Source organism: Trachinotus anak, unplaced genomic scaffold (genome assembly GCF_046630095.1).
Source record: "Trachinotus anak isolate AG129_WGS33_773 ecotype Australia unplaced genomic scaffold, CSIRO_AGI_Tana_v1 ptg000020l, whole genome shotgun sequence".
NCBI classification, from domain to species: Eukaryota; Metazoa; Chordata; class Actinopteri; order Carangiformes; family Carangidae; genus Trachinotus; species Trachinotus anak.
Genome location: NW_027273871.1, coordinates 7,879,068 through 7,906,569, shown reverse-complemented (window position 1 = coordinate 7,906,569; position 27,502 = coordinate 7,879,068). Strand labels below are relative to the sequence as shown.

Genomic DNA, 27,502 nt, shown 5'->3' with positions numbered 1-27,502 from the left:
ATTACAGTAAGAAAAACCTCCACAGGCCTGAAGAACTTATATTTTTAAAAAGGCCAACTTTAACAGACAAACACAGTTTCAGTCCACACACAGATACTAATACAACAAATCATTGTTTTATAGCTTAAGGTCTGACAGTGTAATTTTCAGTTGTTCAAAGAACTGGTTATTAAGGAACTGTAATGTCATAGAGACGAACACTGTGAGCATTGTGCATGTTTTTTTCTTGAGGATATTGACTTCAGGAATAAACAGTGCAATTACGTTACAGTGCAAAACGTTTTGCTTTATCCCACATAAATTAAATACTACATTAGTGATGAAGTTAAAGACATATCCTCAAAGTTTCACATTGAATTTACACTGACAGAGAAGTATTAGGACAATAGTTACATTATTCTTGTGAATTCATAATTTGTCATTTCTTTTTTTCACTGTGTTCACTCTCAAGGTTGATTATGCATATTTATTATTAATATAAATCTGAAAGGTGACTGAAGTTACGAGATAAAAGCAGTGCGGTAAAAATGACAATATTGTGGAGTAGAAATATAAAGCTGTACAAAATACAAATAGACCTGTTGTTCTGACAGAGACTTCCACCATAATACCAGTACCAGAGAGACAGTGAGTTCATGGTTCTTCAGTGCCCCCCCCCGGTCTCCAGACCTGGATCCAGTAGAACACCTGTGAGCTGAGGTGTGGGTTCCTAATGAAGTGCCCCCTGAGGTCTCCGCTCCTGCAGGCGGAGCTCTTCACCCTTTTAACCAACTTCCGCTGCTGTTCCCAGTCACTAAGGAAACAAGATGGCGTCTGGCAGTGGGGTAAGTCCCGGGTCCGAGGTTGTTTTTCGAGTTAAAGGTGTAAAATTACTTGACTATCATGAGGCTTTGGTTTTAAACTTGTCTGCCTGGTTATCCGAGCGGCTAACGGCGCAGACCGGATCCGTTCAAAGTCTTTAAAAACCGTTTCAACCGCTCGGTTCCGGTGCGTCAGCTAGCAGCTAACGACAGCTAGCCCGTTCACAGAGAACACGGTAAAAGTTTTCTGTTTTATTTTAAACATGGCGGCCTTTTCTAACGTCGTTTCACCGCTTTATCAAAGATTAGTCCGCATGTTTGTTCGTTTATGTCCGCTGCTAATTGTTAGCATGAGCCCCGCAAGCAGCAATAACAATAAGACATCCGGACCCTTTCAGAATAAAAGCGCAGACATATATGAACAAAAACATTTATATCACATTTAAACATTTTAGATTAAGTCATCATAAAACAAGAACACACAGCATGTACAGAGTAGTTGGGGAGTAAATATATATATATATATATATATATATATATGCATAAATCTAGTTATAATACTGCTGTTACATTATCAAGTAATATAGAGCATTATTTTTTTTTTTGTGTATGTATGTTTCTCCGTGAATTTAGTCCAAAGTGCAGTAAAGCCAAAAAACGTGATCAGTTTTTGCTGGGACCCCCCCTTTTGCTTTAAACCAGTTCCACTTCTCCTCAGTCGACCTGCACACAGATTCTTGTCAGGCATCTTGGAGAACCTGCCACAGTTAGTGAGGTTAGCGCTCCGTGGGGACCAGACCATCTGCTGCAGGGCTCCTTGTTCTCCTGGTCTCTGAAGATAGTTCTGTATGACTCAGGCTGTGTGTTTGGACTCCTTGTCCTGCAGCAGGATGAATCTAGACCAATCAGACGCCTCCTGATAGGACTGATGATGGAGAAGAAGCCGCCTCTACTTCTCTGTATTGATGAGACCAGCTCCCTTTATATAATTTCAGCCGCAAACCTGCAGGAACCTCTACATGCTTTTGTGGACATGTGAGTCACCTGGGTTTGTGTCCACATCAGAGGCTTTTTGTCTGCAGGTCTGCCATAAAGACCACGTCTGACCAGACCTCTGGACTGTAGATGGTCTAACAGGGTCCCACTGGTTTCTGCCAGAGCTGCTGGAGCTGCTGGACATGTGGGAGTGAAATTGGCTTAATGTGCATTCCTGGTCCTGAACCTCCTGTTTCTCTGTGCTTCTACTGAAGAGCTTGGACAGCACATCTGGACTGATGCAGGATGAACACCTGGTGTCCTGTTGCCATGGCGTCAGATGAAACCTTTTCAGCAGCCCCACCTTTTCAAACTCTGTCCCTCACAGTTTACCTCTCCTCCACAGCTGTTTCTGTCTCACGTCATGAATTTGGTTCCATCTTAATATGATGTTGTTATTTCAGTGTTATTTCACTGTTTAGAAACCTGTGATAATTTCCTGTTGACAAACCAACACAATTCTGTATGTGTACAGATATGTTCATGTATAACTGAGGCTGCTTCTTCCCTCGACTCTCTCTGTCTCTCCCTTCAGTCCAATAAGAACGACTTCCGTCGGAAGTGGGACAAAGACGAGTATGAGAACCTGGCTCAGAAACGACTGGCAGAGGAGCGAGACCGAGAGAGGAGAGATGGTGAGGACAGAAACATTGGCAAACCTCCCTGAGAGATGATTAAAGAGGAAGATTGGGTTTGATGTCAAGATACAAAGAAACACATTTAGTTTTGTTTCTATATGTCTCTCTTCTCCCTCTTTTCTCTGTTTTCTATTTTTCTCTCTCGGGTGTTTGTCCTGGTTCTTGATTTTCCCACAGGGCTGTGACCATTTATTCATGTTAATACAGATTTATCTGTTTTTGGTTTCTCTGTCAAAAGACTAAAATAATTCTAAATGTCTGAATCATCCCTTCTGATACCCTGATGATTGTTTCATTTAGAGTTAGAGCTGGATTCAGTCTGGTTCTACCTCCTGTTAACAGATGACTCCCCTCTCTCTCTCTTTAAGGGAAAACGGTTCCTCCAGTCAAGCGGGAGCTCCTGCGCCACAGGGACTATAAGGTGGATCTGGAGTCCAAACTGGGGAAGACCATCGTCATCACTAAGACCACTCCCCAGGCTGAGATGGGCGGGTATGACGAGCCTTTTCATTTTTTTCTCCTTCTCATACTGACACCTGAGTGTGTGTGAGAGGAGTGTGTGGTGGTGATGAACCTCCAGAGAATCATCAGCTGATTCTGCAGCTTCACAGTCTCAGCTCAGTGTTTATCTGTTTACTGAAACAGCTGTCGACCTGCTCACAGCCCCTCCCCCACACGCTCTATATGAAAATGAGTGTGTTTGACAAATATTAGCAGCAGAAGTGATGACAAATCAGATGAATTAATTGCACTGATTGCACAGACAGGGGACATCCACCTGTTGGTTCTTATGTGAAATCCAACATGGCCGCCTCCTCTTGATGCACATTAAATCATCAGCAAAGAGGCTGCAGCAGAGAGAAGTGATGATGAGGAGGGTGGGGCCGTACCTGACTCAGACTTTGTCAGGTGAATCAGATCTGGTTGTTAATGTTTTTTCATATAGATTATAGATTGTCTGACAATCAGAAGGTCAGCTTATTGATTAATTGACCAAACATTTCAGGTCTGCTGAGTTTTCTGCCAACAGAGAGCAGATGTCTCCTGTGTTTAACAACTTCATCTGTTTGAAACGTGAAGCTTTCAGCACACCTGTAGTTTTTATCTATTGCTTCGCTCTGATTGGCTGTTTTCTTCTTCTTCTCTTTCAGTTATTACTGTAATGTCTGTGACTGCGTAGTGAAAGACTCCATCAACTTTTTGGATCACATCAATGGCAAGAAACGTGAGTTCACATCAGTGCGTGAGGGTCCAGCTGCAGGTCTCAGGTCTGCAGAGGGGAGGGTCAGTCAGAGCAGGAGAGTCCACTTCCTGTTAGTTCACGTCCTCAGGTGAAAATCCTCAGAGACACAATGAGGGATAGTGTAACTGCAGCCGAGTCACGTGGTGATCACCTGACTGTTCATCTGTATCAGGACTAATGAGTAGATGATATTTAAACAGGTGTCAGGTGTGATCCACAGTAGTCATGTAGTTCACGTGGAAGCAGGAATAATGACACTTCACAGGGAGAATATACGATGAAAATACAGAACACACAATACAACACAATCACTGCCTATGTGGTGAAATCAGTACATGACTTGTGTGTGTCTGAACCTCAACTGAAGACTGAAGACCTGCAGACTCCACTCTCTTCCTATTGGCTCTCAGACCTGAAGGTGTGCAGCTGGACCCTCCCCCCTCCATGACCCAGCTCATAAGTTCACTGGTCGAAGTCCACATGCAACTGGTTTCTCAAGGTCACTTCTTCTTTTAAACTGTGTGTGTGTGTGTGTGTGTGTGTGTGTGTGTGTGTGTGTGTGTGTGTGTGTGTGTGTGTGTGTGTGTGTGTGTGTGTGTGTGTGCGCGTGTGTGCGTGTGTGTGTGTGTGTGTGTGTGCGTGCGTGCGTGTGTGCGTGCGTGCGTGCGTGCGCGTGTGCGTGTGCGCAGACCAGAGGAACCTGGGCATGTCGATGCGGGTGGAGCGCTCGTCTCTGGATCAGGTGAAGAAGCGTTTTGAGGTGAACAAGAAGAAGCTGGAGGAGAAGCAGAAGGAGTACGACTTTGAGGAACGCATGAAGGAGCTGCGGGAGGAGGTGAGGAGGGAGGACACGCCCCCAGCTGGACCGGAAGTGTCACGCTGTTGTGTTGTGATGGAGACAACATGTTTCCATCTGAACCTATTCAGTGATAAGTTCTTTAAGCTCTACAGTCTGCACCACATGTTACACACACACACGTAAAGTGGTTGGAGGTGGTGATTCTCGTCAGTCAACTAAAGCTCTGGACTATTGACTTGTTTTGTTTTTTTTGAGTCATCAGGCCAGTGCAGAAATGAATGTGTCAGTTAGTGCGTTAATAGACTGAATCAACAGTCGGTGTGTAACAGGCTGAGGACAGGACAACAGCTGCTGCTACAGACCTGTCCTCTCCACAGCCTGCTGCATGTTAACCACCAGCAGATGTCGCAGGTCGTCTACATTTCAGTCAATCACTTTTGTCCCCAGTGGATGTGCAGCAGTGAGATACGTAATTTCAATACACATGAAAACCCGGGGCAGGTGAATACAACACCGAGACAAAAGATGAAGTCAAAACAACTAAAGTTTGGATGTATGGATGAGTCTGAGGAACCAGATCAGAACCTGAGACTGTTGATGTGGAAGCTGGGAACCATCTGACAGGATGGTTTCAGGTTTCAGAAAAACCTGTTGTTAAGATCCTGCAGATTTTCCAGAGGGTTATTTTACTGCAGGTGGTGTCGGGGATGTTGTTGTTGTTGTTGTGTGCTAACGTGTTTTTATGCTGCTGTAGAGGAAGGATGAAACAAGGTGTCAGCTGATTGTATTTGTGTTGTCAGGAGGAGAAGGCGAAGGCCTACAAGAAGGAGAAGCAGAAGGAGAGGAAGCGTCGGGCAGAGGAGGACGTGGACTTCGAAGAGGACGATGAGATGGCGGCGGTGATGGGTTTCTCAGGCTTCGGCTCATCCAAGAAGAGTCACTGACTCTCTGTAGCCGGACTCCACACTGAGGACCACCTCACACCGGGACAGGATGCTGGTGTTTGCACCGCCCCCCCTTCAGTCAGATGGAGTTTCAGACTGTAAAGACAGGCTGGAGGAGTCCTGCTGCAGGCTGCGGTCATTACTCCACAGTCCTGACTCGGTCTCCGTCCTGGTTCAGACTTTTACCTTTTTATTTACTACCAGGTTCTTATTTTGATAGTTTGATCCATCACTCTCTTTTCTGATGACATTTTCTGCTGCAGCTTCTTGTGACAGACACAAGTGAACCTGAAAGTGTTGGTTGGTGAGAGGTGGAGCTGGTTTCTTTCTGCACTGAAACGTCGTCAGAACCGAGAGAAACGATGGACGAACAAGAGACCAAACAAAATCTGCAGAGGCTTCCTGTAACATGATGATGATGATGATGATGATGATAATAAGTCTAACAGCAATGCGTTTAAGTCCCTGCAGATAATTTTTTTTTCTATCAGATACCACAGAAGCTCTTTTAGCTTTTCTTCATTCAGACAAAAATAAAATGACTTGTTAAATTTTATTTAGAAAATCTCAAACAGCTGTGTCAGGTCAGAGTTCGTCTGTTTGTTCACGACACTGAATGTTGTGGAACTGATGATTTTAATAAAGACACTATGTTTGTTTTCAGCTGTTCTCTCTGATTTAACAGTTGCTGCATTTTCTGCCTGTGTCAGTGAACGCACCATGACAAGCATGGCGGTGGTTCATCAGTGTTTTTGTGATGCCTTCAAGGACCATTTACGATCTCTGTCATGTTCAAACACGAGTTGTAGTCAGTATTTCAGAGCTCTGTTGAGCTGTAGTGTGAAGACGTCCAGACCGGACGAACCAATCTGATCTCTGTCCTCCCTCATATCAGAGCTCAGAGTTGTCCTGAATAAGTAAGTAAGAAGTAAGTAATTTATAAATATCTGACAGAGGGTGGAGACCTGACCCGCGCCTGACAGGAACTGATGGGTGGGGCCGGGTTTGGACTAAAATGTAGAAATTATGTTTCGGTTCAAGTCTGGTTTGGTCATGTGGCCTTTTGAGGGTCCTATAGCAGAAGTCCACACATGTAAACAGGGCGTCAGGTTCGGGTCCAGTTCAGATTCTAGTATCTGATCAGCCTCAGTACAAGCAGATAATCAACATTAGAGGACTGATCAGGACCAGTGCCAGAAAAACATTTTTATCTGATGGGCGCTACAGAGAGGAAACGGTTTGTGTGTGTGAATGTGCACGACTCTCAACCTGCAAACACTTTGAACCTGGAGAGACTCGAAACAGAGAAATACACCAATAAGGCGCCGTCGTCTGCAACGTCAACACATGCTGCAGCATTAAGATTCACTGGAGCTCAGAGGCAGGAAACACAAGGACAGGAGGTTGTCCACATACTTTTGGCCATGTGTTGTATGTCACAGTGTATTAAACGTGTGTTAAATGATGCACAGGACACAGTAAACACCTGTGTTTTATTCACCACTGCATTGAGCCAAAGTGACGTCTTCAGACCAGAACCAGAGGCTCAGTTCACCGTCATGAAAAACCAAGACCAGCGGCTCATTCTCATGTGTTGAACCTGGAAAACATAAAATGTTTGACCCAGTTTTTCTCTGAAATGACTCAGACTAGCTGCTGATTAATTTCTTGTGACTGCTGAGAGCTGCAGCTCCAGTCTGAAGCCATGAAAAACAGATGTGAGTCAGACTGTGGAGGTTAGACACTTCTGGACTGGGACTGTGGCGGTGGAGGATTTGCATGTGGAGGTTAAGTCGCCTTTGGTTGTCGCTCTGCTTGTCAGAAGTTGTTTTTTTGTGCAACAGCCTGAGTTTGATCAACAGGAAGAATAAGAGGAAGTTTGCTTTCTTCCTTTTGTGCTGATTAATGACCAGACTGAGATGAAGCTTGACTTCCTGTTACTGAGGGCAAAGCAGAAGCACCCACACATTCTCAATACTGTCATCAAAGACACTCTATAGAGAAGATAATGCCGCCTGCACCAATCGTATGAACTCCTATACACTTCTGGTCTCCTAAGGGGGTGTGGTCATGATGGCTTGTTCATGTCAGAGCACAACAACATTACAATGCAACTCTAGATATAGTTTGAATTTCTGTCTGATTTTGCAGTTTGTTTTTTATCTACTAGCTTAATATCTGATCAACCCAGTGCAAGATCTTATCAGTCTCTGTTTTCCCTCCAGAAACAGTTACATGGTAATGACAATAATAGTATTATTAAATAAAGAAATACAAGCTTTATTTAAGTTAAACTTTTAATTAATGGTTTCACATATACGTCCTTTAAACTTCTGCGGTCGGAAAGCAACGTCTCTGCAGCAATGAACCCAGACCAGAACAGAGAGACAGAGCTGTGAGGTCTCACAGAGTGTGTTGTTAAGACAGAAAGTAAAGTAAAATTTTTCCTGATCTGTCGTCTGAAAAATGATCTTTCAGTGTCAGAATGGTCGGAAGATCTGTGGCTTGTGAAAAATGGATCCAGTATCTATTTCGGTGATTATCGGGAGAAAGAATCAGTCGTGATCTGTGATCATGTTCACTTCTCCCCGTGGAATGAACGGACTCAGACCTGGTCTCCTGAAGAGGCGAGGAGGTGGAGAAACCCATGTGACACAGTAACAGGAAATAATTTAAAATGAAGCGTCTCCTTTCTCCACTGTCTCTGCTGTTATATACACACCTCTCTCCTGATTGGCTGACTGTAGCAGATTTCGGGTAAACACTTAGAGAAACCAAATTCTGCAAGGTTGGATGGTGGATTCAGGTGGGCGGGGCTTGGGGCGTGGCTGTGAGCGATGACTGACTTGTTGTGACATCACAAAGTTACAGAAGTCCTGACAGGTCAAAGAGGACTTATTATGTCCATTTTTAGTGTTTATCATTTTCTTCTTGGTGTCTACTAAAATCAATTTACATGCTTCAGGGCTTCAGTGTTCTTCTGTACATCTGTACATCACCAAAGTCCATCGTGCTCTGATTGGTCAGCGACCACGGCAACGACACATTCCGTCCACGTACTGCTGGAAACAAATGGTTGTAGCTGTTATGCTTCGGTTCTGTTTGAGTCAGTCTGATTCTGAACAAGATGATGATGATGGATCTGATCCGCCTTCACGAGCTCGACTGGAGAACAAAACAAGCGCACCCACTGTCAGGCAGGAAGGAGGTAAGAGGCAGAAATGACAAGAGAAATGCTGCAAATCAAGTTGGTCGACAGTCTGCAATAGACTTCACATGACAATATTCATAACCTGGAATACTTTAATGAAAAACCCTTTTGACTGTTTATCTGTGGACTCTTATAAATAAATAATGGAGGAACAGACTTCAGACAGAACAGACTTAAATCTGAATGAATTATACTTTAGAGCTCACAGGAAGTCAGTGGTTAAACTGAGGATGATTTATCTGAGCTAACAATGTATAATATATCAATACTGACAAACGTTTAATCCTTTATATCTTTGCTACGCTGCTTCTTACGAACGTGTTCAGGTCACCGGTGACCTGGTTAAACATCAAGGATCCACAATAACGATGCAGACTGAAAGGCTGTGAGCCTGAAGCCCTGCAGAAATAACTGTTGTGAAAATAAAGCTCTGACTGCTTCTGAAGCCGTCCTCCTTGAAGTGCCGGGCTCACAGTAAAATGTTTGGATCAGTGGAGAGACTTGTGGAAAAGATGAAGGAGATTTCTCCAGGTATTTGAGAACAGTGTGTCTTTTCAGCTTGGAGACAAAACTAAAGAAAACTCATCATTATTAGTGGTTATGTGCTGTGCCTTGTGTGGGGGTGGGCTGAGCTTGCAGGTGAGCAGCAGCAAGAGACGTATTGACATCAACAGGTCCAGGAAGTAAGGTCTGGACCCCCAATGAGGCGTTTCATACAAATGAGAACATTTGTTTTTGCCCTGACAGTTTGTCCCTTTGGGAACATTGAGCCTTGGACTCTGTAGAAGATTTACATGCACAAAAAGCTATAGAACACATGATACTCAGTGTCTGAATACAGGCTGTGTGCATTTCTCTGTGGACTGAGGCTTTGATACTTTCACAGTATTAATATAGAACCTAGACCTGCTTTATAATCACAAACACATGGACATCTACCTTTAGACTATGTGAAACCTATAAGTTACCAAACTCAGTGTCGAGACGTATAAATGTGTATTTTCATTCTATTAGAAATAAAACCAACAAACACATTAAAGTTGTGTATAATCTGATTTGAATATGTTTATTCAGGATTAATGAGACATTTTTTTCAGACTCAGTGAGAAGTTCAACTCAAATTTTTATTTACATTTTCATGCTGCAGCGCCACTGTTACCATCAGCTGAAACCACTGCTTCTGCATGTGGGAATTTATTTTAGTATCTGCGCTCCCAGCATGCACCTCTGCCACCAGGCTGCATGTCTCTGAGTCACCAGGATGAGGTCTGACCTCTGAAGTCCTCCAGAGAGCTATTTCTGCCTCCTCTGCACGGCCGTCTCTGGTGGTTTGTGTGTTTGTGTTGAAGGTGTTGAGTCCTGTCGCATCTGAGTTGTTGTCACGCTCGGTTTCAGAGGCGTCCGCTGTGACTGACAGAGGAGGAAGGAGATGAGGGTTTTTCCTATGACGCTATTTAAAGAGACAAGGTAGAATAACTGTGAGGCAGACACCCAGGAAAATTACAAAATGCATCAAGTTAGGAAAGTTAAAACAGGAATAAAACCCCACATGGGGGTGGGTGAGGGGGTGGGGGTTGAAATCTTCACTGAGCTCCTCAGTCATTTAACTTGTGGTTCTGTTGAAACAACAGGATCCACTTAGAGAAAAGAGAGGCCGCAGAAACTGAACTGAGAATCATCGAGGAGCTGAACAGAGCCAGGCTTGCTGTTTCCCCCAGTCTTTGTGCTAAGATAGCTAAGCTAAGATAAGCTAAGCTAAGCAGCTGCTGTAGCTTCATATTTGCTCTGCAGACATGAAAGCAGGATCAGTCTGAACACCTGAGTCTATAGAGAAGCTCCAACAGTTTGTCAGACTTCATAACGTGATAACATGTTGGGGGCCTAAAGGTGGGGGTGTGTGTGAACTGGTTTTTCCAATGTCAGTTATTCAGTGGGTGCAGATAGATGTTCAGACCCGGTATTAACATCAGTCCTGAGTGATCCAGTCACAAGTGGACAGCTCTAAGTTCAGGTGTGAACAAACACAGGAGCCATTCAGGAAGCGTTTGAGGTCGGAGGTGGTCCGGGCCACATGTGGCCTCATTATTTTAACAGTGGGAACACGAACGCCTCCTCTACTGACGTCCTCTGACACACTCTGATTAGTCCCAGCGCAGTTTCATAATGAACCAAAAATATTTTACAGTTTCTAATGGATAAAACCTTATTTCAGTGTAGAACTGTGAGCAGGGCTTTGATTCGCTCAACCCTTGTACCGCTCGCTCTCTCGCTTGCTCTCGCTCGCTCTCATACACACCCCTCCGTTGGATTGTTAAAAACAACACCACATACCTGTTTACTTGGATATGAAGCGGGGAAGTGAGATCCAATCACAAGTGGTCACTGGTGACGCATTTTAAAACCAGGTGTGAACAGACGGACTTGTGATCGGATCTGTCAGGTCGCAGGTTAATACCGGGTCTGAACAGGGCCACAGGGACAAACATCTGTTCAGGCCTGGATCATGGACTCAGTTGGACCCAGATGCTATTAGAATTTAGGCTAATGTTAGCATGCTAGCTCCCTGAGCTCCATCAGCTGAGCCTTCTCTCATGAATACGTGTGAGTTTGAAAACACTGCTTTGTTGTGACATCACAAAGTTCCAGAAGTCCTGACGGCTGGTTTTAAGGCTCAGTTTCTGAATACAGGCTGTGTGCATTTCTCTGTGGACTGAGGCTTTGATACTTTCACAGTATTAATATAGAACCTAGACCTGCTTTATAATCACAAACACATGGACATCTGCCTTTAGACTGGATGGAGCTTTAACTTTAGAAACATCTCAGCCTGTAAAAACTTTAGTGAAAACTGAGCTGAGTAAATGACAGACAATTAACTAACAGCAACTGGCAGATTATTGATTAATTGTTTGAGTCATTTAAGACAAAAATTGACTGGTAGCAGCTTCTGAAATGTGAATATCTGACAGTTTTCTGTGGCAGTGAACTCATCATGTTTGTATTTTTACTGTTGGTCCGAAAAAATGAATCTAGTTGAAAAGGTTTTGCTCAGGTTTCATGGAATAATAACACATTTTTCACTATCTTCATTATTAAATACAATAACTGTCAGATGTGTTAATAATGACAATAACTGTGGCTGCAGCCTCACAGTTCCTTTATGATGGAGCAAAGTGTCTGAGGTTTTCTGTCTGTTTTACTCACAGAAAATGTGAGAAACATAAAAAAAACACAGTATAAACCACTGCAGTAAAGGTCTCAGAGTCAGAACCATAAGATGCCGGACCTGCTCTGGTGGATGCTGTGGACTTCTTCAGCGGAGGAGGTTTGTGACGACTGATTAATGAGGTGAACTGGTGATGGAGCCTCGAGCAGCCGGTCCACCTGCAGCGCGTGGGTGGAAATGTTAGCAACAACAAACCTGTAGGTAAGAACTGGTTTGTGACCTGTGACCTGTTTTACTTTAGTGATGTGTAAAACTTGATACGTCAACAGGTTAAAGTCTCATTGTTCTGTGTTAAATCTTAAATGAGCAGTGATGTAGTGGAGGAGACGTTAAGAGGCAGAAAGTGAAAGTAAAAGTAAAAATTAAACTTATTGTGTATTAATTTTTTTTTCAAACATCAGTCAAACTTCAGGAAAGTTGCAGTTGAACTGTGTGAATCGACTGATGCGGCCGCCTCCATTAAACTGACCTGGGTTCAGTGATTAATGCTGGTGACACAGAGGCTGCGGCGTCAGCCTCAGGTGTCAGACTGATCCAGAGTCTTCTTCCTCTGTGGCTCTGAACAGCTTCTTGTCAGCCGCCGAGCTGCAGCGAGTGGGTGCAGCAGCATCTGTTCCGCTCTGTGGTTAGACAGAGGGGGTGGGGGGGGGGGGGGGGGGGGGGGGTGAGGGGGGGGGGGGGGTGCTGCCTTCCCCCCCCTTGTCACTTCCTCTCAGAGAGAGAGGGAGGGAGGCAGAGAGAGGGGGGAGGAAAGAGAGGCGAAGAGATAGAGAGACATAGACACAGAGAGAGAGAGAGGAAGATAGAAGGCAGCCATTTTGGTTCCACAGTGACATGTCTGCTGCTCTCTGGTTCTTCTCTGTGAAGACTCGACGTAGAAAGTGGTGAGTCGACGGGAGGAAGTAAAACTTTCTGAAGACAGTTACTCTATTTTCTGTGAGTCTTTGAGAGACGTTTGGTTCTACATTTCACAGGAAGGAGTGGTGAGGACCGAGGCCCGTCTGTCAGTCGGACGCCAGACGAGCAGCAGGACCAGGAAAGTCTGATCTGAGACCCACGAGGCTGCGAGGGGGGAAAACTACACATCCCCTCCAGGTGATCGTCAGGTGGAGGCCTCCTCCTCCCGTTACAGCCGGAACTGACTCGTGTTTGACGTCAGCTGGAAGGATTTTGTGACTTTGAGAGAAGGCGACGAGAGGGGGACGCAGGATGAGCTCGGACCGAGTGCCGTCCAGGTTGGAGGTGATGGGGTGGAGCCCCCAGCAGCTGGCGGACTACCTGAAGAGGGTGAGACCTGCACACACTCTGTCTGTATGACCTCAGAGATCATGTGACACAAGTGTACACAGTCGATCTGATGATCAGAGTACAGCTGCTTATTTTCAGGGCCGGGGCCAGAGCGGTGGCCTGGGTGCCACAAGCCCCCCCTGGGGTCTGATTGGCTACCGCTGGTGCCCCCCCTGCAGGAATCAGAGGCTGATATGTAGCTGGTGTGTACAGAGCTGCAGGGATGATGTAGTTTGTAGTCCAACTCTGATGTCATCATCACCTGGTTCCCTCCACAAACAGCCAATAGGATTTCTCCGTTGTGTTTTATTTGATTAGAGAAAATCAGCAGCAGTTTCTGATCCTGACAGGTTCAGTTCAGCAGGATCATCTTCACTAATGACTCCACTTTATGATGTTTGAAGCCTAAACACAATCAGCAGCAGTAAAAAGCTCATGTTAGGCTATAAACCAACGACACCACGGTCACATGACTTCACCGTCACCACCACTAACCTTCAGCCTGTAGTCTGATTCAGCTCTGAGCTCTTCTACAGAAGCCTTTCCTCTGACAGAGTTAGTGACAGTTTGTAGAAACACAGTGAGGCCGTAAAGGTGGACTGGTGAGGAGGTCGGTTTCATGTTGGACTGATGACGTTTAACGTCCCCGACAACCTCTGTCGTCTCATTTAGACTCTTGTTAGCAACCGGCCTTTTTAACAGCCGGAGAAGCTTCAAGAATCAGGACTGAGGGATTCACTGACGGATCTGATGACAGAGAATCAAACCTGTTTTATTATCTGACAATAATTGTTGGTAGCAGCCTGACTGTCCCTCTACAAGACCAGGACCACAGGTTGGAGGACAAGGACCTGATATTTGTGATTAATGAAATTATATCAGTCCAACTCCCTGAACCACAGACTGAGATCCTGGCTGGTGAGGATGATGTTTATCTCACAGCACAGTGAACGGCTTCAGGCTTTTCTCTAAACACCTGCTTCACTCTGACATAAGAAACACTGATCTAAGTTTCTGTGTCAGTGGCTCAAACAGGTAAATTCAGTTCAGTTCTGTTCAGTGTTTAAATGAAAAATATCATGTGCAACGTGAACTAAATGAAAAGTTAACACAACAAACTAATGTGACCTGATCCTGACAATACTGAGATCAAATGTAACAGCACACAGGAGGAGGAGGAGGAAAGGAGGTTGTAAAAGGACAAAAGGAGGTAGGAAAAGAAAGGAGGAGATGTGGAAGAAGGAAAGGAAAGAGTAGCAGATAGAGAGAGGAGATGTAGAGAAAGGAAAGGAGGAGGTGGGTTGGGAAAGAGGAGGTGCAAAGAGAGAAGTGGGAGGAATGAAGGAGACAGAAAAGGAAAGGAGGAAGTCGAGGCAGAAGATAAAAGGTTGGAAGGAAAGGAGGAGTTAGTGAAGGGAGAGTAGAGTAGGGAAGGACAGAGGGGTGCAGAAAAGGAAAGAAGTGAGTGGAAAAGGAAGCAACAGGTGATGGAAAGGAAAGGGTGGAGAAGGCAAGGAAGGAAATGAGGAGGTGGGAAATGACAGAAGGATGTAGGAAAGGACGTGAAGGGTTAGAGAAGGAGGTATTAAGGATAAGTAGAGGTAGGGAAGATAGATAAGGGAGGGAAGGAAGTAAAAAAGGAAAGGAGGTAGTGGATAAGTAAAGGCGGAGGTTGGAAAGGAAAGGAGGAAATGAGGTAGGAAAGGAGAGACGACAGAAGTGTTGAATCAGCACCAACAGTGTCCTCGTGTCTGTCCACAGATGAATCTGTCCGGCTGTGATAAGGCCGTGATGAAGAACAACATCAGCGGATCCAGATTCGTGGTGAGTCGACCAACACGCCCCGAGAGCGATGAAGAGAAAGGAGGGGGCAGAAAAAGAGAGAGGGATCTAGGGAAGGAAAGTTTGTGACAAAAAGGAGGCAAGTAGGAAATGAAGAGGAAGGGAAGGAAAGGAGGAGGTTAGGAGATGGTGGATAAGGTCAAAGGAAAAAAGGAATTAAAGGAGGAGGTAAGGAGGTTGGAAAGGAAGGAAAAGAGGTGAGGGAGTGGGGGAGGAGTCTGAAACGTCCTGACGTGATTTGAACACAGCGCTGCGTCTCTCCCTGCAGAACCTGAGTGATAACGACCTGCAGAAGTTCCCCAAACTCCTCGCTCCGTGAGTACTGACCTCATTCCTCCTGTGGCCCCGCCCACAGGCATGATTGACGTCTGAACACTGATGTTTGTAGTGAAGCGTTTATAACATGGAGGGGAGGGTTGCCATGGTGACGTCAGGTTTCGTACTCATAAAGATAAAACTGTGTGATCACATGACTTTAATGAATCTGATTAACTTGAACTTTTGTCATTAATAAGGTTATAAATAAAGGCTGAGTTCAGATCTGTGATCAGCTGCAGCTTCTAAATGAATCCACATTAACAATAATCAATCTAATTCATGCTGACAACCTGAACATGAGATATTGATTATTGATTGATATTGATTGTGGTGACAGTGAAATCACAGCTGGAACCAACTGACTTTCACACCTGATTCTTTACAAACTACTTGACCCAGATCCCGGAGCTCCTGATCCAGAGCTCTGAGCTCCACATATTGATCTGTTGACTGTGATTAACGAGCTTCGATCAGCTGATCGTTTCTCTGGAGAAGAGTCTCCGCTCTGTTGGGGGATGTGTCTTCACTCACAAACAATCTTTGGCAGAGTCCAGTCACAGCACAGGAGAGTTGGTCGGATTAACCCTGATGTGTGTGTGTGTGTGTGTGTGTGTGTGTGTGTGTTTCAGGATGATCTCTAAGATCAGCTGTGAAATCAGCAAGAAGGAGGAGAAGAGAGGCCTGTTTGGTAAAAAGTAGGTCCAGACAAAGCATCACATCTCAGCAGGAACTGATCCTGAACATGATGCGTTCATGGACCTGATGGGATGTGAGGCTTTCTCAAATCTTCTCTCTCTCTGTTTGTGTTTGTTTCCACAGAACGACGCCCAAATATCACGAACCAGGTAGGAGCGAAAACAAAGTGTTCAAGCTTTGATTTGTGTTTGTGGTTTCGACCTCACTGAGTCTTCCTCCGGTCGATCAGGAGGTCGACGTCCAGCTGACTGTCGCTCTTTAGGATCATCTCATTTAAACTCCGACGCCATGTTAATGTTAAAGGAAACAGGGAGGTGTTTCTCATCTGTTTCTCTTTAGTCTGGTTCATATTTTTCTCACATGAATTAACTACAAACATCTTCACACTGGGTCCAATGATAAAAACAAGGATTTCCCAAAATGCTTTATACTTTATATTTATGATTATTTTCATAGTCGTCTGAATCATATTTTATATTATACTTGTATTTATCAACACATTTCAGGTTATATTCTATATACCATACTGAACTAAAGCTTCTGTGCTAAGACAAACACTAAGAATCATGAATCATGTGTCTGTCACAGTCAGTGGTGTCACTCATTACACTGCAGTGTTTATTGTTTGCCTTGTAATCTTTATTTCTATATTCACTTTGATTTGATTTACTTCTAATGATGTGTTTATTTGACCCTGAATTTCTCCTCTGTTAACGACTTACTGTCTTAGCTGCAGTGATGTTGTATAGACTTGAGTGTCTTGAGATGTGCGCTGCTCACGTGCTGCTTCCTCTCTGCAGACCCCAGCGTGGCTGACGTTCAGGGCTGGGGTGAAGACGAGTTTGTGAGTCTGACCTTCATCTGTCTCCTTCACTTCCTTAGTGTTGAAGCTGTTGAACCGTTATTAGTCTTGACAGTGACGTCACTGACACTGATACCCACACAGAAACACGCGTTCAGGCCAAATCAGTTCTATTTATCCAGCTCTGAATCATGACAGAAGTTACCTCAGAGCACTTTTCCTACAGACCAGGTGATCGACACAGCTGATCGGGGAGGCTGTCGAGGTGTAGAGCTGTGATTGGTGAAGGTTCCTGATGTGTTCTCCCTCAGTCTGTTTCCATTCAAACGGGATCTTTAATGTTCCGAAACACAGAAACTCGACTCTGTAGATTTTATGTCCTAAACCAGTTTGAATCGTTTCACCTTCACTTCACAGGAATCGTGATTTGTTTGTCACTTTGGCAGATGAGTCAAAACACTACAATACCCATGAGCCTCAGGAGCTGAAGAAGCCCGTCAGAGGTGTGAATCAGACCAGTGGTGATTGTAGAATCAGAGCGGGGGCTGAATTCTGTCAGAACTGATCCAGATTTTAAAAGTGAACTGATTTAATCTGCAGATCGTCCTCTCAGCTCAACACGTCGTCTCTTCCATTTATCTGTGAAGTCAGAGCACGACCACGTTCCGGTTCAAGTCGGGAGCTTGTGATTGTTGTTGTTTGTTGTTGTTGTTGGTGCAACTCCAGTTGATGACAATAACATCTGGATACAAACACTGTAGCAACATGTCCACAAATAGGACAGAAGTGCTAAGAAACAGTTAATTACCACAGCGTTCTCTGATGTCGATGTGCAGAGCAGCCATCTTGGATCTGAAGGTCGTTGGTGACTTTCCGAGTTGGAAATCGACTTCCAGTGGTGATCCTAGACTCTGGAGGGCCCCAGGCAAAGAGGCCCATCGTATAGTGTATAGTTGCTTTGTATAGTGTGTTTAAGGGGGTTTATAGTTGTCATTTCAAAATAAGCCAATCTGCGGGGCCATTTGCCTCTTGGGGGCCCAAGCATTTGTCTGGTTTGCCTGACGGTGCACATCTGCTGACTTCAGGTGGAATTCTGTTCAGTTCACATTAGCTTCGGCTGACAGTATTTCAAGCTCTGTGACTGGATACTTATAGCTGAAATTGACCTCTGACCTCAAAGTTTTTGTGGACACAGACTGAACGTTAATCGTTCTACCAAAGATATTTTCTAACACTTTGCTCGTGGTTTTGTTCTGATGACAGGAGAGTTTGAAGTTGGGTTCAGTTGATTTTTAATCTGCTTTAGTCTTTTGACAGAAAAATGCAGTAAGATTTTATTCATTTGATTTTTGTTAGTTTTAGTCAGAAAACATTCACTAAAACTTCACTGATGAAAACTAAACCAAAATGTTTTCAGATTTTGTTTAAAACTAATAAAAGTTTGACTGAAGCTGATATTGAACTAAATGACATCAACACAGGCTGCAGTGTTGTGGCGTTTGTTTCTCTCTACCTCTGATCCTTGCTCACTTCTCTCCATCTGTTTCCTCTCTGCCTCTTCGCTTCAGGATGATGAAGATTTTGATGATGACTATGAGAGTCCGAACAGTGGAGACGAGGACGGCAGCGGGGGAGACTACGAGTCCCCAAATGATGACCTGGACGGGGCCAACGATTATGAACCCCCTCCCTCCGAACCTCCGGAGGACCTGGCTCACAAGCTGTGCCCGACCCTGCCCATCGGAGACGGGGATTACATCGGTAAAACAAAACAATTCTTTTCTACAAGTTTAGTTAAAATTAAAGCTGAACTTTCACTGAGGTTCTTAGAGGATAAAAATGTCTGCATCAAAAAAATGCAATAAATATATTAAAAATTTATTTTTCAATTTAACATCAGTCCTGATCATAACAACCAAATATTATCATCTTCAAGATTTGAACCCTGGATTAACACAGTCCAGGATTCATCAATGATTACCAACAACATTGATTTTGATGCATTATTATTTTTGTGGAAGGTCCGATTTAAATATATATTAATATCATTTTCTACTTTTTTAAAAATTTAACATCAGACCCTGATCAACTCCCAAATATTTGCATTAAAACATCAAAAAACGCCTCAGTTAACAGCTCAGCTCAACACATATGAAACCAGTCAGAGGTTATTCAGTGAACTCTGTAGGAATATAATGGTTTTTGTCACATTAAGTACACCTAACTTCAACCAAAACTCTCACCCCTTCATAAACCTGTAGATACTCACCTTGTTTGAAGCTGTGTCCTTGTAAAGGATGAATTTAAAGTCAGAGCTGGTTCATCACCCTGGTGTGTTTTGTGTGTGTCCAGGGAAACGAGGACTTACAGGAAACAGTCTGTCGGAGCGAGGAGAGTGAGCCTCCTGCTGTTTTCCATATAAATCTGACTCACAGTCTGTGTGTGTGTGTGTTTGTGTGTGTGTGTTTAGATAACAGGGATAACCACGTGTCGTCCAGAGGGCCCCCCCCTGTTCTGTGCCCCCGCCCCCCAGTCTCCGCCCTGTCTGCTCCCCGGATTGTGAGTCCATCCCAAACTCATTCTAATGCTCAGTTACTGATTTTTAACTTGATGTTAATTGAAGCTGGTGTTTGTAGCCAGGTGACCCCTCCAGAAGAGACCCCTCCCCCCACTGTGGTGGACGACCATCAGGAAAATGTGAGTCACCTGCTGCTGTAACGTTCACATGTTCACACTCACAAAGAGACTGAAGCCTCCTCGGGGGGGGCGCGGCAGAGCTGAGCAGGGGCAAAGACACTGTGTGAGGTGAATTACAGTCACGGTCCTCCTCCTCCGGAGAGTCCTGAGTCAGACCTGAACCCACAGACATGAAACATGCCGCTGTGACTTCAGTTCCTGATGAGGTCATTATCTCTGATGTCCCTCCAGAATAAAGCTCCAGAATTCCACTTAATCTACGTCATTACCAGAGAGGCTGCAGAACTCCATTCAGAATCCTCCTGATTTTAAGTTTCCTTCAGTGTCACAGTGAAACAGTGACAGTTGTCTAAACATCATGATTCACTGCAGCCAGGAGCTGATCGCAGCTGATCCAGCTGCTGTTTATTAGAGCTGTGACTAATGATTATTTTTGTTACTGGTCTGCTGATTACTGTCTTGATTAATTGATGAACTGTTTAGTTTACAAAATTTTGCGGTGGTTCACTTTTTTTTTCTGAGTTCTGAGTTTTCTGAGAGAAATCTGAAATTTAAAAAACAAATAGTGAATCATCACAACTTCCCAGAGCCCAAAGTGACGTCTTTAAATTGTAAAAGCAATTGTCGTAGCTAAATATTTGAAAATCTACATAAAAAATGACTGAAACCATGAATCAGTTGTAAAAGTAGTTGCTGATTAACTCTCTTTCAATCAATTAATTGATTAAATGTTGTAGCTTTACTTTTAATTTGACTAAATATAAACAAATATAGACTGAAACACTAAAACAATCAAATCCAGTCTGAACTTCAGTTATAATTTTCCTACTATAACTTTCACTTTGTCACCAAGTTCATTTTTTAAAATGTGATAAATAAGTCGTACAGATTGATTTCAAATTATCTGTTGTGGCTCGACTTTAGGTTTTAGATCACTGTGTTTGGGTCATGTGACTCTGACAGAGGTCCTCATTGGTCCCTCTGGTCGTCCATCATATTAAAGCTGTTGTTTGTTGTGTTCAGTTCCTCCAGAGCCACCACAGATCATTCGTGCCAACAAACCGGGGCGAGATTCAGGATCCAGCTCGTCCCCCATCAGAGGTAACCCTGAACCCAGGACCAACTCACTGTCACTGTTTATTTCATTCAATCACTTTAACATTGTAAAAGTTAGGATTAACGCCCCCCTGTGGCTTATCACAATTCTCCTAGCAGCAGCAGCTTCTCCAACAAACACACAACAATAATGTTGTAAACAAAAATAATACATTTAAATGTTATTTAACAACCTGAACTGATGATCATTGAATTTATCTAAAAACTGATTTTTTTGTTCTTCACGGGACCTCAACGCGACACAGCGAACAGGGTGAGTTTCTCTTTAAATAAACTTTATTTGACAATAGTTGACAAATTAACTTATATGAGTAACATAGAAAACTGAAAACAAAAAGGGACCGAGACCAGAACCCTGAGAAACCATGGACAGTGAAAACTTCCTTCTAACTTGTATTTTTTAATACTTTGAACTTTTGTGTCTTGTATGACATTGTTTTAATTTTATATCTGTTTCTTGCAGCCTGGCACACAGTCTTGGAAGTAAGTGCATTTTAATAAAAACTTCAACATCAAGTTAAATTAATTACTTTTTCATTGGTTAAACCAGGTTGTGATAATTGATTAATTATAAAAAATGTTGCTTTTGTTTTGAAGAACTGAGACAAATTTGATTTAAATGTAAATATAAGAAAAATATGCAAACTTTGGAATAATCCAATGTCTGTATGAATTTATCTTAAAATGACCAGATCTTCATCCATGTTACAATAAAGAACAAACACAATCTATTTTAACTAATAACACACAATAAGACGATAACTTGAACAGCTCCATGAGTTTATCACGGTCTCTCCAGGATCATGTCTGGGTGTGAGGACAATGACCCTAAACATTAAATTTGATGATGAACTCAGCAGAAACTCTGTCACTTGTAAATCTGCAGTAACCGTGTAACTTATGTAAAATAATTCTGACTGAGAAACTAAAAAAAAAATCGGATCCTCTCCTTTAATTGTCAAAACGTGTGGTTTTTGTGTGTTTGTGTGTTCAGGCCTCAACCTGACATCCAGGAACCTTCTGTCTGGAACAAACCTCCAGTTCCTCCTCTGTCCTCCAGCAACTCCTCAGCCAGGCTTCCTCCCAGCAGGTCAGCACTCACCTGTCATCACCTGACTTTTCATCTGATCAGTTCTTTGTCTAAAAGGCTTCGAATTCAAGTTCATCACATTTATTTTCAGTCTGTGAGTTCAGTTTGTAAGACGATCAAACAGGTAATTCACGTTTGTTTCCTATGTGGTTTAACAGGTATGATGCAAGGAGAGAAGTAAGTCAAACTTTTTTCATTTTAAAAACAGTTCCAATAAAATGTCCACAACACATAGTACACATAAAGTGAAAATATAGACACACATGCACAAATCAAAATGTATAAACACCTTCACATTTAAATTTTTTTTATAGTGGTGAATTTGTCCAGAATGAACTGTGACCTATTTATTCTCTCTCTCTCTCATTAGCAACCACATGATGAAGGTGAGACATTTATTTATTTTAACATTTATCTGTTTTAACAAACATTTTAATTTATTTTATTTCATTTTAATTTATCTTATTTTATTTTGTAGTTAAAAACCAAATTTATTTTACTTTATTTCATTATTTCTTTTAAATCCTCATCTCTTCTCCATAAAATGGCAAACAAAAGAATTACCTAACATATTTATTTATTTATACATTTTCTAAAATGTATTAAAAATGTATTTAAATGGGACCATGAGCAGCTTTCAACATAAATGTCACCATTTGAAGCGTCGCAGCAGATTATAGTTTTAAGCTTCAGGAGCTGAGTTGTGAGGATGTGGAGTAGCCAAATATCCCAGAATGCATTTCTCACCAGGATCGGTATTATATAAATAGTATTTGTACTGATGATTCTTTAAATTCTGTTTCTCTCTTCCAGCTCCTAAACACAACACCTTCCCCCTCCACGGTAAAAATCTGCCCCCACGCCCTGGACTCCCTGGGCCCCCCTCACGCCATGGAGACAGGTATGAAAAAATTAAATGATAATTACAAATGAAACAATAATTCCCATGTGTGTTGCATCTCTTCAGTAGTGGAGAACCTCAGAGTTCAATTGTAGGTCCATTTAGTTTTAAAACAAAGGTAGTCTGTAAACAAACAATGTCAAAACCTCCACATTGTACGTGTGTGTTATGTTGAATATTTCTGTCATGTACATGAATAATCTGTGTCTTTTGTTTGTCTTTGAGCAGTCTGCCTCCCAAAGTGCACTCTGGTAAGAAGACGACACAAACGATAAAGGAACAGTTCAGCATTCTGGGAAATCCTCTCCCTGTCTTTCTCTCTGAGAGTTTTACATTCAGATTGATGATTTATGTCTGTCAGCTAAAGACTGAAAACAGGAGGAAACAGTTAGCTTAGCTCGGCCAAAGGAAACAAAATCAACCCACCAGCATCTTTAATGGTCCCTGATGAACACACAGCTGTAGCTTTATATTCACTGTACAGACATGAAAGTGGTAATAACCTGAAAATATGAATCTCAACAAGAAAGAGAAGGAGAGCATTTCACTAAATGTTCAAGTATTCCTTTAATGACAAAGCATTATATTTTAACAAAGTCTTTTTATGTCATAAACTGTATGTGTTTACAGTTACAGACATTACAAACTTCACTTAACTGTGTAAAGATTTATTAAACTGAAATGTCTTGGTTCTACCTTTCAGTTCCCGTCAGTATAAAGTCATATTTTTCTTTGAGGCACAGATAGTCTTGTGTCAGCTGTGTGAAAACACCAGGGGGCGCTCTGTCATCTACAGAGCTGTTTCCTCCAGCAGCAGAAATATTGTGTTTGTATGTGGCGTACTTGTATTGGCGATGCTGTGGGGACATAAATCAGTTTACAGAAAGACCTCATGATGTAAAACATAAAATGTTAAAGTGAGAAATTAGTTTTAGGTCGAGGTTAAAGTAAGTCTATAGGAAATGAATGTAAGTCAATGCAATGTTCTTTGAAGTGGTGGATAAATGACTGTGTGTGTTTGTGTGTGTGTGTGTGTGTGTGTGTAGCAATGGATGACCACAGGGGAAGCCTTGTTGGATCAAATAGACCATCACTTCGTCCTCCGCCCTCAATGTCAAACACACAGGTAATAAAATAGACACAAACACAAAAATACATGTATGTTTGAGGACCATCGTTCACATGATGTATTCTGGAGACCCTGACCCCAACATACACCTGATTCTAACCTTAACCTTAAAGCCAGGTGTGAACCTTCAGAGAGTCCTTTGCAGAAGTGACAAGCAGCCAAAATGTCCTCACAGTGCAAAAATGTTCCAACTGCTCTGGTTTAAAACTGTAACTGGTCCTCAAAAGTCAGTAATACAAGCAGCAAGATGATTATATCTCTGGATTATTGCATCCTCATAAACCTGTAATTAGTCTGTGGTCGTCATGTAGGTGAAATGTTGGGGTGTAAGACTGAACTGGGAAGAGTTTTGGAAAATGAGTCTGGATGTGTGTGTATCTCTGTGTGTGTGTGTGTGTGTGTGTGTGCAGGTTGGTTTTGTTGTTTTATGTTTTTCTTTTTTCTTTTTGTCCATGTAAAGTAAACTTAAATTATAATATTGATGATAATGATAATGATTTTACACTTTTTTAAGTTACAAAGTGAAAAATAAGATAATAAAATAAAATAAGTAAGACAGGTGGAAATAGAAGGTTAAAAAATCGTTTTTATGAATAAGATTTAGCAATTGATTAAAAGATTCTGCAACTTTTTTTTTCTTTTTTTTTAGTATTTTTTTGTATTTCCATGGTTTAAACAGCAGGCAGTGCTGTTGTCTTTCTGTTTGTACCCTGACAAAACTTTCATGGTCAGATACAACACATACAAGTTTATTGTGTGTGTGTGTGTGTGTGTTGTAGGGGCTGGACCCTCGCTGGTATGTGGGTAAGGTGACCAGAGGTCAGGCAGAAGGATGTCTGAAACGAGTCCGCAAGGTAACAGAAACAAAGCAGTAAATAAAGGAAAAGAACTTTACATTTCTTCTTCTTTTTCTTCTTATTCTTCTTCCTATTCTTCTTCGATATTTCTATATGTAAACTATGAATTACTTTCATGCCATTAATCTGATATATATAATTGTTTTCACTGATTTGAAGATTATGAAGATTATTTTTGCCACTTTTAAGATACTGTACAGTAGTGAAAGAAATACTCTGATCCTTTAAAAAAATGGAAGAAAATTTCTGCTACAAGTAAAAGTCCTACATTTTAAAGTTTACTCTAGTAAAAGTACAGAAGTATTGTTTGTAAAATGTTTAAAATTTAAAGTATCAAAAATAGATGAGCACGTGTAGAATGGTTCCTTTCTAAATGTTGTATAATATATGCAGAATAATGATATAACTGGATTATTAGTCCTCACATTGAGGCAATGGTTCTTTACCTTCGAAGGAAGATGAAAATATTTTTGCGATTGTAGTTATTCTGTTATTATTGTCTCCTTCTCAAAATCAAAACACAGTCAAATCTGATTCAGTGTGACTTCACTTCCTTCAGTGACCAGAGAGAAAAGATTCTGCAGAACTTCATTCAGAATCCTCCTGTTTTTAAGTTTCCTTCAGTATCACAGTGAAACAGTGACAGTTGTCCGAACATCATGAATCACTGCAGACAGGAGCTGATCACAGCTGCTGTTAATGAGACGGTTTGGCAACGTGAAAACTAATATATAGTAGAAAAAATGTTTACCCCTGAAATGTAGCGGAGCTGAAGTATAAAGAGGTGTAAAATTGGAAGCACCCAAGTAAAGTGCAAATACCTTCAAATTTTAGTTAAATACAGTACTTAAATAAATGTGATTTATTTATTTCTTCACCTCTGTCAAAACAGTTTAAATGATCAGGACTAATTTTACATCAGTTTTTCTGTGACGTTCACCTCTCATGTCTGTCTCTGTTGAGGACGGGGCGTACCTGGTGAGGGACAGCACCCGGCAGCTGGCCAATCAGCCCTTTACCCTGATGGTCTTCTACCAGGACAAAGTCTACAACATCCAGATCAGACAGCAGCACCAGCAGTTCCTGCTGGGAACTGGGCTCAAAGTCCAAGAGGTAAAGAGTCATGTGGTCTTTAGAAGAAGAACTGAGACCTGAACCTGATCTGTAAAAACTTCATTGACTTTGTATTTGTAGAGAGAAGTTGGGGTTTTCTTATTAACTTGAACTCACCATCCACTAAACCTCTGCATACAAAGAGTTAGTTTAAGGAATGGATTTAACTCTGTTTGTATCTGCTCAATGTAAGTTGCTAAGGTTAGCATGCCCGGCTAACTATCTTCCTACAGTAGTGTTATATTCATGGCCAAGGAGTTAGCATATCATGAGCTAACTACATTAATTTGTAGGGTCACAGGTTATATAAAAAAAAAGCCCAGTTTATGACCACGTCCGCTGTGTGGAGTTATGCTAACGTTAGGCTAACAAGTGTCTGTAAAATGGGAGCAACATTTTTCTGAGCATCACAAAACCCTGAAGTGACTTTTCAAAAGACTGTTGGCAGAACAGCTGCAAATATACCACCAAAATAAAAGGTTAAAATACCGGGCACCAGCATTGACGGGCGTTTTTGCGTGATACAGCTTTAACATCTATGGTTGGAGTTTTCTTCAGCAGCATCAAAGAAACTGCAGCTGAACAGGTCAGGAGTGAACAGGACTACAACTATAATCAGTTGTAATAACTGATCTGTGTGTGTGTGTGTGTGCGCAGTCTTTTCCCTCAGTTAGTGAAATTATCGGCCATTACTCCCAGTCTCCTCTGCTCCTTATTGATGCCAAAAACCGAGGCTCCGGCCAGCAGAACCAGTGTCTCCTCTCTGACCCGGCCGGGTACTGCATGACTGGACAGACCTGGTCCTGACCAGATGAAACCGGATCGGACCTGATCGGACCCATCACCAAACTAAACCAGGGGGAAACCCAACAGGCAGAGTTCAGATGAATGTCCACCTCTTACATAATTAGCCGGTGTGCTGAGCCTCACTCCAGAGGTAGGAGGGAGGTTCTTTTGTGAATTGGGTGAAAAAAGTTAGATTTTTGCACGTTTTGAAGTTTCTTCATTGCATGCTTTGGATCATCTGCATTTGAGCAACAGTCTGTAGTTTAGTGTCAGCTCTCCGCTCTTCAGACAATAAACCTTTTCCACTTAGAAATGTTTTAGAGCTTTTAAATTATAGTCTCTGTACCATGCTTCTTTCAGTTCATCATGTTGGATAAAGACGTATTTTTCCACATTCAAACTATGCATGTTCATGGCAAAAATGATCCAATGTCTTTCTTCAGCTGAGCTAAATAAAACTCACTTTTCATGACTGTACCTATGGCATTTTGGTTGCTAAATAATGAAGTGTTGCACTGTTTCTCACTTCAGATGACTCTGCTTTCAGTCTGGGACAGTTGTGAATTCACTGAATGTGTCACATGTTTTGTCCTCATTAAAACTCAGGAAAATCTCCTTCAAACAGAAATGTTGTGTTACTTCATTTCCTTTCAGACACTTTCTGTCATCTCTTGAATATTTGCGGGAAATGTCACCTCAGTATAAACACTTCATTTATTCACTGTAACAGAACTTAAGTGTGTTATGGTTATTTCCTGCCACTGTGAACAGTCTGTTAATGAAACCAGTCCTTCAACCTGAACAGCCATCAGCCCTCTGATATGACCAATAGGAGAGTCTCCTCAAATAGCGCCCTACCAGACCTTGGTTGTCATGGTTACATTAATAAACACGTAGTCTGTACCAACAGCGGCAAAGCTACCTTCATCTGCATGGTTACTATAGTAACAGTCACGTCTTGGTTAGGTTTAG

General features: G+C 42.4%; 2 protein-coding genes across 3 annotated transcripts; both read left to right on the top strand.

The window, feature by feature from the left end:
* Positions 1-675: 675 nt before the first annotated feature.
* Positions 676-6,122, top strand: zmat2 (zinc finger, matrin-type 2). The gene is made up of 6 exons (XM_071506254.1): positions 676-824; positions 2,371-2,470; positions 2,842-2,965; positions 3,625-3,698; positions 4,406-4,551; positions 5,316-6,122. The coding sequence occupies exons 1-6, from the start codon at positions 807-809 to the stop codon at positions 5,457-5,459; spliced, it is 606 nt and encodes a 201-aa protein (XP_071362355.1). The 5' UTR covers positions 676-806; the 3' UTR covers positions 5,460-6,122.
* A 212-nt stretch (positions 6,123-6,334) lies between these two features.
* lcp2a (lymphocyte cytosolic protein 2a) lies at positions 6,335-27,158 on the top strand. Of its 2 annotated transcripts, none has more exons than XM_071506244.1 (20): positions 6,335-6,376; positions 12,871-13,183; positions 14,945-15,007; positions 15,294-15,340; positions 15,973-16,038; positions 16,163-16,188; positions 16,840-16,883; positions 18,410-18,602; positions 19,312-19,400; positions 19,478-19,538; positions 20,562-20,667; positions 21,649-21,744; positions 21,903-21,921; positions 22,115-22,130; positions 22,558-22,645; positions 22,874-22,896; positions 23,692-23,771; positions 24,554-24,628; positions 25,595-25,744; positions 26,402-27,158. In XM_071506244.1, exons 2-20 carry the CDS (start codon positions 13,106-13,108, stop codon positions 26,549-26,551), a joined length of 1,470 nt encoding a protein of 489 aa, XP_071362345.1. In that variant the 5' UTR covers positions 6,335-6,376; positions 12,871-13,105; the 3' UTR covers positions 26,552-27,158. The 2 variants fall into 2 exon arrangements, with proteins under 2 accessions (XP_071362345.1, XP_071362344.1); XM_071506243.1 differs by lacking the exon at positions 6,335-6,376 and adding an exon at positions 12,624-12,780.
* Positions 27,159-27,502: the final 344 nt, after the last annotated feature.

Bases quoted from the DNA above. Each gene is read 5' to 3' on its own strand.
- zmat2 (XM_071506254.1), top strand. The intron at 2,471-2,841 runs GTGAGGACAGAA...TCTCTCTTTAAG, and splicing joins AGACCGAGAGAGGAGAGATG to GGAAAACGGTTCCTCCAGTC. The intron at 4,552-5,315 runs GTGAGGAGGGAG...TTGTGTTGTCAG, and splicing joins TGAAGGAGCTGCGGGAGGAG to GAGGAGAAGGCGAAGGCCTA.
- lcp2a (XM_071506244.1), top strand. From the start codon at position 13,106: ATGAGCTCGGACCGAGTGCCGTCCAGGTTGGAGGTGATGGGGTGGAGC. The intron at 20,668-21,648 runs GTCACTGTTTAT...TTGTGTGTTCAG, and splicing joins GAACCCAGGACCAACTCACT to GCCTCAACCTGACATCCAGG. The intron at 23,772-24,553 runs GTAATAAAATAG...TGTGTGTTGTAG, and splicing joins CCTCAATGTCAAACACACAG to GGGCTGGACCCTCGCTGGTA.